The sequence below is a fragment of the Armigeres subalbatus genome, chromosome 2, assembly GCF_024139115.2.
Source record: "Armigeres subalbatus isolate Guangzhou_Male chromosome 2, GZ_Asu_2, whole genome shotgun sequence".
Classification (NCBI taxonomy): domain Eukaryota; kingdom Metazoa; phylum Arthropoda; class Insecta; order Diptera; family Culicidae; genus Armigeres; species Armigeres subalbatus.
The window spans coordinates 278,867,547-278,877,773 of record NC_085140.1 but is presented as its reverse complement, the minus strand read 5'-3'; the positions used below and the strand labels follow the sequence as shown (position 1 = coordinate 278,877,773).

The window sequence follows — 10,227 nt, the reverse complement described above, 5'->3', positions numbered from 1 at the left end:
GGTATAAAAAAGCGCAGCACGATTTTTTTCCTCTCAATCTGACCCTGAGATCCGACAAGAACAGGCAAAGCAACCACAGCATCGCCAGAACTTTTGAAGTGTTGCTCCATCGTCTCAGCCACACAATCGCAAACTTAAGCTTTCTCAAGAGCAAGGCAGAATCGTCAGCATCATCGGCATTTTCGGCCCGGCATTGTCGAGGCCACCGCACAAAGGAGAAGCCTACCGGACAGTAAGCGCGGCTCGGCAGTGTGACGATAGACTGTCAATGACAACACTGATCAAGATGAATTATAGACAGTGGCTGATTTTCTACCCGCCACTTCCACAGCCAGGCGCTATCGTATATACGCAAATAGCCGGCATGAGTTAACCTCCAGAAATTGATATGGCGAATAACATCTAACGCGGGTTTTCTCAAAATTAGGAACTTTTCATGAAAAACTATATGGTACCGGTTATGATGGATGGTGTTCGCTAGTACGCCTACCAAATATTTTGGTGCTTAATATATAAGGTGCTTAAATTTGAGAAATCGAACCTTAGATGCCTTTCGCCACACTGCTTTCAGAAAGTTAACTTCTAGTGTGTACGTTCAAAGTGGACGATTCATTGATCAAGTTTTCTAAGATCTCAAGTTTTCAAGATCTACTAAAGAGTTTTTCGCAGTAGAATCGTTTTAAAAATTTAATTAGCTAGCGTGACAACTTCATTTATTCGCGTTCTTGGCGAGGAATTGTGACAAAATTTAGAAAACATATTTTAAACGCTTTTAGTGGAGTCGAGTCAAGTACGAGACACTGAAGACGACCCCACAGTTGTGGTCGAAATACGTATCTGCAAAGATAACAAAACGTAGTGGAATTAAATGGAGAGTACTAAACTTGTCTTAGACGGTTGACAAAATTTAGTTTTCCTCACTTACTACAAACGAAAATGTGTTTCTTATTTGAAGATTTCTCCATTAGAATTCCGAAAATTAAGACTATTGAGTCTAAATATTTCAATAAAAAAATGAACTGTGGATAATGTCTGTGACATAACCGCGAAGTTGACAAAGGACTTCACTTGACATCATAATCTAATTGGGGAACAAAAATCGGCGATAACAGCCCAAACATTATTACAGTAATGAAAAGCATTGAGATCAAGGGAACCTATAAATATGGGTACCGCATAATTCTTGCATCATTCCATTAGCACGTTCTGATTGGTGCAGACACCAGTGAATGAGCAGCCGCTGGGTCTGCCGAGAAGCCATAAAATTGCGCAACGTGATTTTTTCCTTTCATTCTGACCGGGACAAGCGAAGCAACCGCATCATCGATTGAACAGCACTCACACCTTTTAGCAGGGAATGAAGTCTGCACCGACCGCTTTTTCGGCTCGACACCATCGAAGCCACCATCATCAGCCGAAATCTAGCCAGTACAGCAGCAGTCCACCCTACAGACCCGACAAAGCAGCAATGCTGAGCAGATACCGGCAGCAGCAGAGTCGAGCCGAGACCGGCCGGCATCGGTGATGAGCCGAGACAGGCTGAAGAAAAGCCACATAATGCGGCATGCATGTCAAAAAAAACGGTTCTTCAGAGAGCTAATAATAGATATCAATATCAATGCTTTCAATACCCTTCGGGATAGAAATTGTGCTTGGGTGCCAAATCCAATATTCTAGAGATAAAATTATATGCGTGATTTTCATATATAGCGTCAAAACTAACAGTGGATAATTTTTCTGATTTAACCGCGAAGTAGACGAAGGACTTCGCTTGACCATGCCTTTAAAGATTCATAAGATGTCCAAATCTCTCACATAATCTTATTTGGATAAAAAAACACCGATAACAGCTCAAACATTAATAAACTATCAATCGATTTTTCATCAAATGTTGGATTTTTTGGCATTGATAAAAAAAAATGTAGATAAACATTGTTTCCGGATGTTTCCTTCCTTCTACTACTAACAATGTTGTCTCAGAAAAGAACACGTACTTCCCACCTGAACTGCAATTCTAAGCTCGATTGCCCGGCTTATTGGCCTGTATCAAGCGAAAAGTCCCGTTAGGAAATAGACGCCAGCAGCGAGCAACAAGCGTAAAAAAGAAGAAGCCCTTCTCGAACGCGTTGATGATGATGACGCTTTGGCTGACAAAGAAGCGGGATACCAGACACTAGCTGATTGGCCAAGAGATAGCCAATTGGGAAGCAGAGAAGATTCAAAATTAAGTAGGTATAAAAGAAAAGTGCTAGAAATTCGCGGTTATTTGAAAAGATCGTTTTCTTACGTTTTGCACTTAGCCGAAACAAACAGCCTTTTTCAAGGCTCTAAGAGTTAAAAATAATGTTCTTCAGTCGCTATCGCACGCATTAGGAGGCCCTTCAGTGGAGGGGCTGAGATACAGTCTACATCCCCTGCTGAGCCAACTTGTGGCTTATTTCAGGCAGTCCTTCAGTGGGAAGGTTGCCACTGTCGAGGCTAATATTCCGTGACCGGACAGATACTTCCTGAATTTTTTTTTGATGATTCTTGTTCGAGGTAGATTTGATTTCTGTGTTGAGAAGATTTTGCCAAGGAATGGTATGCAACGCCGATTATTAGCATTAGCATTAGCATTGAGCAATTCGCACAAATTCGTAGGTGGTACAAGCCTGGACTATTGTGTGAGAGTAGCATCACTTTCATCCGTTACCACATATATTGATTTGGGACTAATCACTATCTCTTAGATGGAAGCAATGCACTCTCTCCAATAGTCCAGATCTGTCCTGGCCACGTCCTTGCGAATGCTGGGGAAGGGGAAGGATGGTTAGTCGGACACCTACTTAAGAAAGATGCAGAGAACTCTACGACCTCTCATAGGTGCCACGGGAGGTTTTTTTTGGAATAGCTAGAAAGGGACGAGCCTGGAATTGAACCCACGACCTCCTGCTTATAAGGCAGAAGCGGTGGGCACTAGACCACCGAGCTCGTCTGGTATGCAACGCCGATTATTTATCCAAAATAGTTGATGTGGAAAATTGGGACATATTATGTATCTTAAAGGCATGGTCAAGTCAAGTCCTACGTCCACTTAGCGGTTATGTCACAGACATTACCCACTGTTCGTTTTTACGCTTGGAGGATGATGTTAGTCCCAAACATCATCTGTTGGTTTTCTGTGTAATTACAGCTGATCTGGCAATACCGGAGTAGCAACAGTGGGCGGTCAAATATTCTCATTACTCATGTTCAATTAGCATGACCCTTTAGACTTTTTACCAGTTTGTTTTAATTCGCTGAAACAATTGTTCTTTTTCTCATTGACAACCTCTTGATTTCGGCGTAAGCTCGGGAATCCAACCCGGGCAACCACTGCGCTGCTACCATATATATATACTTCGAAAGTAGGTACGTGGGCTCCGTGGCCGTGTGTTTAGCGACGTCAATCGTCTAAACGCATGTGCTGTAGAGTGTTGGTTCGATTCCCGCTCCGGTAAGGAGAAAACATTTCGTAAAGCATAAAAGTTCTCCACTGGTCCACTGGGTGTTGTGTAAATGTCATTGTCCGTTGTCTCATGCTAGATATTAAGTGTTCAGTCTGTGCGACCTCTGATCGAAGACGGTGATTCTGTCTTTTTACTATACTTTTCTAAAATTAAGAACCGTTTAGGATCGATTTATTGGATTCCAAGGTGTCGTTTATGGACGACACTGAGCATCGATTGGCTTATCTTCCAGGCTAAAGAATTAAAGATATCATAAAACTTTCCAACCATCCTCCTCTTAATGCATCTGCTATGAAAACAGTCATTGAGTATACTGAGCTATGTAAGTGGTATGGTTGCACCAATTGGACGGACAATGAACTTTGAAATTAATTTTGCATACCTCATATGTAGGCATATTGTTGAGCCAGCAGAAAGATGCTTCATGTTCATGTTAGTTCCACACTTCCACCACGAAAAGTTCGTAGACCGGTCGAAGCTCAAACTCTGCCGTGGTCACCGGCATCGCTATACCAGCAAAACTAGGTTAAAGCCTTAGTAAGTCTTAGGACATATTATTTCTCTTCGCATCATATGCTAACCAAGTTGATCGAGCTATGGTGTGCAGATAAGTTAAATATTTTGAGTCGGAGTAGTTATTTGTTGAATAACCGAGAGTTCTGAATATTATCATATCATGTACAAGTATTTTTGGACGTAATAAAAAAAGTTTTTTAGTCAGTTTCGTGGTGCGAGCGCCGGTTCACATACGAACCGGTGAACATAGTTATAACAGCATATCTCGTCCCCACCTAAGCACTTGTTCTATTCGTGGATATAACTACAAGTAAATTTCATTTCAAGGCAAGTAACTTCGAATGCACGCCGGTGTGCAATAGTATCATACTGTAAGAAGCCTACACTTATTAAGTGCCTAGATCAATATAAATAGAAGGGCTCTCGTGCGGCCACTTCCAGACCAGATTGTGAGTTTCACCAGCTGAAAACTGTTAATTTCCGGTGCGAACGTAGATTTAGTGATTTTAGTAGGATGAAGGTGCTGCTACTTTTGTGCGCATTGTGTGTGCTATCCAGTGCGGTTGAGTTCCAGGATGATCCAGAAGTAGAACTACGTAAGCGATTCAATTATTGTGTTTTGTTAATTATTAGTGTCAAGTGTCATGAACACAGAAGTAATCAGTGAACCGATCATACTCGTTCCATTTCGTAATTCACATCTTTCAAGTACTCGATTAGTGGTTTCGGTTATAATTAGCGGAAACAAAATACTGAAAGTCATAACGCATCTGGTGGAAAGTTTATTTGATTCATTCGGTTCGTGGATTACGTTTGATAGACTGTCATAGGAACTGTGAAATACTAAATGTATCATGATATAGCATTTTAAATATCTGCTACATTGTGTATCTACGTATATTATTACAAAGATGGTTTAAAACTGAATGTGTTAATAACAACACATTTTTCAGTGACTTTTTTGTTCTGTGTTCCTTACAAGGAAAACTGTGAGTCCACAGTCAGAGGGCTACATTATTCGTATAGCGGACAAAAGGTCAAAAGGACAAAGCGTCGATCATTGGAAGGTCCTCTTAAGGGAAATGACGGCTTTCAAAGGTTGCGTTCATACATTGTCAGGGAACTGGGTTTGAAATCAAACAATTTACAACTAAATTGTGGCTCTTTTATAATCAAAGAATGTCCTGGTCAAATTTGATCATAATTGGTCCAACAAAAGTCCACGACAATAATAAAACTATCATTTCTCCTGTATAATTAATTAATTCACAAAACTCTCGTGTTGAAACGATGGCAATAAGCTGAATCTTCAATCGTAACGAATTGAGTGGGTATTTGTGGACTTCGTGTGTATTAGACCTCTTCATGTTTTCAAAAAGTATCAAAAATTCAACCGAACAGCCAAGAATCACAATTCTTATGCTAAAATAAGCCTCCTGTCAAATTTTCAGCTAATTCGGATAAAATTTCGAGGTGGCTCATGTCGATTTAGTGTTTTTGGGCTATTTTCAATTTTGAAAAAAATCTAACAAGAGATATAAACGCCGGAAACTATCGCAACAACCTCTATACGGAAGCTTTTGGTGTGCTCTACAAGTCTTGTGAACATTGCGATTCTTTCCGTTCACGTCTTGACTGCATTGCATTTAAAATGCATAAAAACACTGTTTTCCCTAAAAGTCGTTGCTCTACAAAATTCTTGAATTTATGACATACCATTGCTAATTTATTATATTATTATTCCTCTGTTTTCCCTGGACATTTGAGTAATATAATTGCCAATGTTCGATTTAACGTTAAATTCTTAAAAATCAGAAGCTGAACATTTATCATAAATTTGCACGTTAGGATTTCTTCAAACAAGTTGTTCGAACAAAATATAAATCAAATCATATGATATTTGATGCTTACAACAAACGACTTCCAAATTTGGTTCATTTCACCATATCTTCTTATATATAAAAATGAAATGGTCTGTGTTCGTATCCGCATAACTCGAAAACGGCTGGATGGATTTTTTTCATTTCTTCAGCAGAAACATTCGTTATAGTTTCCGACGGGTTTATATGATATTTCCTAATGAGAAAATTACGAGTAAAGTTGAGCAAACCGTGAATAACTAAAATTGTGATTCCTATGCGAACTTTGCATGGGCAGCTCGGAATGCACATTCTCGCCTACTATGCAGGACAACGTCTGCCGGGTCAACTAGTGTCTGTATATTTCCACCATTCAGTGCATCGTAGTAACAAGTGAAATCAAAGCTTCTTTGTTCAAACAACTTGTTTGAAGAAATCCTAACGTGAAAATTTATGATAAATGTTCTGATTTCTAACAATTTAACGTTAAATCGGACACTAAAAATTATGTTACTCAAATGTCCAGGGAAAACAAAGGAATAATAATATAATAAATTAGCAACTCTTTGTCATAAATTCAAGAATTTGGTAGAGCAACGACTTTTAGGGAAAACAGTGTTTTTATGCACTTTAAAGTTTGAAAACCACTTTAACATGGTCAAAACGTGACGGGAACGAACCGCAATGTTTATAAGACTTGTAGAGCATACCAAAAGCTTCCGTATAGAGGTTGTTGCGATAGTTTCCGGCGTTTATATCTCTTGTTAGATTTTTTTTTTTAAATTGAAAATAGCCCAAAAACACTAAATCGACTTGAGCCACCTCGAATTTTTATTCGAATTAGCTGAAAATTTGACAGGAGGCTTATTTTAGCATAAGAATTGTGATTCTGGGCTGACTGGTTGAAATTTGGATACTTTTTGAAAACATGAAGAGGTCTAGTGTGCATGTGCCGTGGATTGTGGGTTCGATTCCCACCGTGGTAAGGAGAAAGCTTTTCGTGAAGACGAAAATTCTCCATTGTTCTATAGGGTGTTGCATGAATGTCCTGTCCATTGTCTAACGGTACATGTTAAGGATACAGTTGGAAGTCAGTTAGTATAACACTCGTCCGCTAACGGATCTCCGCCACTCCTCTCTCACCCCTTGCTCACCAGCATTCGATTGCTACGAACAACATCAAACAAAAGTTCAATATTCAAATTACTAACCTGTTCATAGCTTATGGTTTCACTTCCCGTCATAGGGTTTGTCTCATTTGGAGAATTAGACTGAAATTAAACTTAAAAGTGATATTTCAATAATTATCGAATAACCTTGCTCGCAGAGCAAGATTACTTTTGGCAGATATCGAATAATTTTTCAATGATGTGTTATTGGAATTGTTGGGTAGCACCCGCAATCCTTATGACCGGATGATTTTTTAATTTTCGAACTGTCACTTTTAAATTTAGTTCTTCAAATGAGACCGACCCATAATGAACATATTTCTTGATTGTATCCTGTATACTTTGGCTCCAACTTTGGGATCAATCAGCAGTTACCTCCCAATTTTACGTGCCACAAATTTGTTTTACTTTTAGTTACAGTTGGACGGTGATTTTTCTGTGGTTAAAAACAACCCTGCTCCGGAGCATGGTTAGATTTGATAGTTCGATAGTTAAACTTTGTTCGCGAGAAAATTGTCGTCAAATTCATTTTATTCCAAATAACTATTATTATCATTAGTAATACTTGTAAAACATATATGCTACCAATATCACTGTACAGCATAAAATCATATGTCTGTCACCCAAAATCACGCTGGTATCACGATAGCACGATGATTTCCGTACCCTGCCCTTCGACCGTTGTATTGTACAGAACATAATTTGTTGTTTGAAATGTCAAATACGCCGTTTGACATATGAAATAAAAACAAACATTTGCAAGCTGACTGAGTCAAAATCGTTTTTCTGCAATTCCGGATGATATTTTTCACAACATTGCCAAAATAATTATTCGTAAGCCCATTATTTACTTTGGAATTATGCTCTGAAGATGTCTTCCTATTGATTCTGCCTGTTCTTGGGTTGTTACCGTGAAGATCTACCATCACTTTTGCATGATATTCAATGGTTTGAGTTCTGTATCGTGTGATTTCGAACATTTTGTGCAAGGATTCCATGGGTTTCAATTGGAATGAGGTTTAGGGATTGGAAAGGATGCGAGATCTTTGATTTGCCATTAGTCAGCATCCCTAGCAGCACAATTCGGGCCGATTTGGTTGCTGCAACTCGAATGTGATCAAATTTAGTTGCATATAGGTTGCAGAAAGCCTTATTTCACATGTGTGCTGCTCGGGATCTACTTTTTTAGATGGGAAGAATGTTTTGTAATGTTGTTTTGGACAAATTCAAAATTGTATCTATGACCCAATTGGACGGTGCTGGCTTTATCCTTCAAAATGTCCAAATGAACGATCAGTGCCGTTTGCACTGAAATCACCCCAAACCATAGAATAGAGTGATTAACGTCCGCAGAAATAATCGTCCTGCGGAATATTTGCAAGAACTCGCATATTTCTGCTATAATACCTACACGAAGAATTGGAAAACTATGACGTTTGCATAATATCATCCCGGTGATCGACATTCATCGTATCTACATTTCAAAGATCTCCGATTCAACAAGTATTTTACGTCAGGGCTGACAAAAGACATTACACCCAGTTCTTTTTTACACGGTTGGGTTTTAGTCGATTAAGACCTTCAGCGTTAATGAACCTAAGAGTTAACCACATGAAAAAATCACGAAAAATCAAAGAAAATTAAGGTATACCATTTGTCGCCATACATAAGAACAACTGTTTCACTAAAAATAGTTGCTGGAGGATATTTTCAACTTATAATTGTTTTTTTTTGTTAAATATCTTGGCTGTGCATATGCACAGCATATGTTTCGAAATGGACAAATTGATATGAAATTTGCAAAAAAGAATCCACGTGTCTTGGAGGGACTCGAACCCTCAACCTCCTACTCTCTAGATAGGCGTGATAACCCCTACACCTCTTATGTATCTAGAGAGTAGGAGGTTGCATAGCATATGCACAGCCAAGATATTTAACAAAAAAATGGTTTTCGTACGGCCGAGTTGCCGAATAATATGCAATTAATTATAATTGTTGCTAGGTAAAATTTCCCGAAAAACAGTCCGTTTCACCTTTTTAGTTAAAACGTGGAGGCTATTTGGGCCATTGGGCTATTGGGCCAAACACAATGGATACGTTTGCGTACGTTTTGACAGTTTTCTCATAGAGAAACTGTCAAAACGCACGCAAACGTACCAATTGTGTTTGGCCCATAAGTCTAGATATCCTTTCCAGTTTTTTACTGTCAGTACGAATCCTGCATTACTATAGGCATCAGTGCTGAAATATTTGTTTTGACTCAAAAAAATCATATGTTTATTGCTCAGTTTGAAAGAAAAAATTGAAACTGGATCAATGGACGGACTTGCAGTTTTTGAGTCATTTTATACATTTGCTATATTAAATTTAACCTAAAAAAACAAAAGTTACGCATTGGAGTATATTTGGACCCAAGATATAAACACGATTACAAAAACTTCAAATTGCAGCATTTGGAAGTTACAGGAGAATTTCACTATTAATTGCACCCACAACTTGCCAAAATGGATGGTTACAAAAAAAAAATCTTGAAGCTCTAGGATGAACTTTTGGAATTGGAGGCCACAGAAGACTTTCACTATTTATTGTACCCACAATTCGCCAGAATGGATGGATACGAAAAAATCGTGAAGCTCTGTGATGAACTTTTGGAATTGACCACTATTAATTGCCAAGAAATGACGCATACAAGATAGCAAATGCAGTTGGAATCAACAGAACATATATTTGCAAGCAATTTTATGTATCATAGTACGAGACTCGAAAATAAGGTGCCAAATAGAGTAGCTCAAACAGTACCTCTTTAGTACAGGTTCCCCGGGGACTAGGGAGGTCCCTAAAGATGAAACATCGCATCGGTTGTAATTTGAGTTTTTGTGATCGTGATGAAATCTTGAGTCCAAATGGACCCCAATGCACTTTTTTTGTGGTGCCTCTCCTAAATGTCGTTGAAAGCTGATTTTCTCAGGCAATATTAGTCTCCAAAAGTTACGAAAAGTCAGAATTTTCCAGATTTGTATCTCGTTGCGTTACAAAGTTACAGCGTTGTTTTAGGTGTGCTTGGGTCGAATTGGACCTTAATGCACTAGGAAGGTTATTATTGCTTTTGGACGGTTTTGGTTTTTATGGGTACAGCTTAGGCGTTATTGGCAGTATACGATTCCTGAGCCATTTTCCAGTAAATATTATAAGCTA

The 10,227-nt window shown here is 38.7% G+C and overlaps 1 protein-coding gene across 1 annotated transcript in view; it reads left to right on the top strand.

Moving 5' to 3' along the window:
- Positions 1–4,377: 4,377 nt before the first annotated feature.
- Positions 4,378–10,227, top strand: part of LOC134216415 (putative beta-carotene-binding protein) — a 30,329-nt gene continuing 24,479 nt past the window's right edge. Inside the window, exon 1 of the mRNA XM_062695305.1 lies at positions 4,378–4,600. Within this exon, the coding sequence (XP_062551289.1) occupies positions 4,519–4,600 (82 nt within the window). The 5' untranslated portion in view covers positions 4,378–4,518. The remainder of the gene's footprint in view (positions 4,601–10,227) is intronic.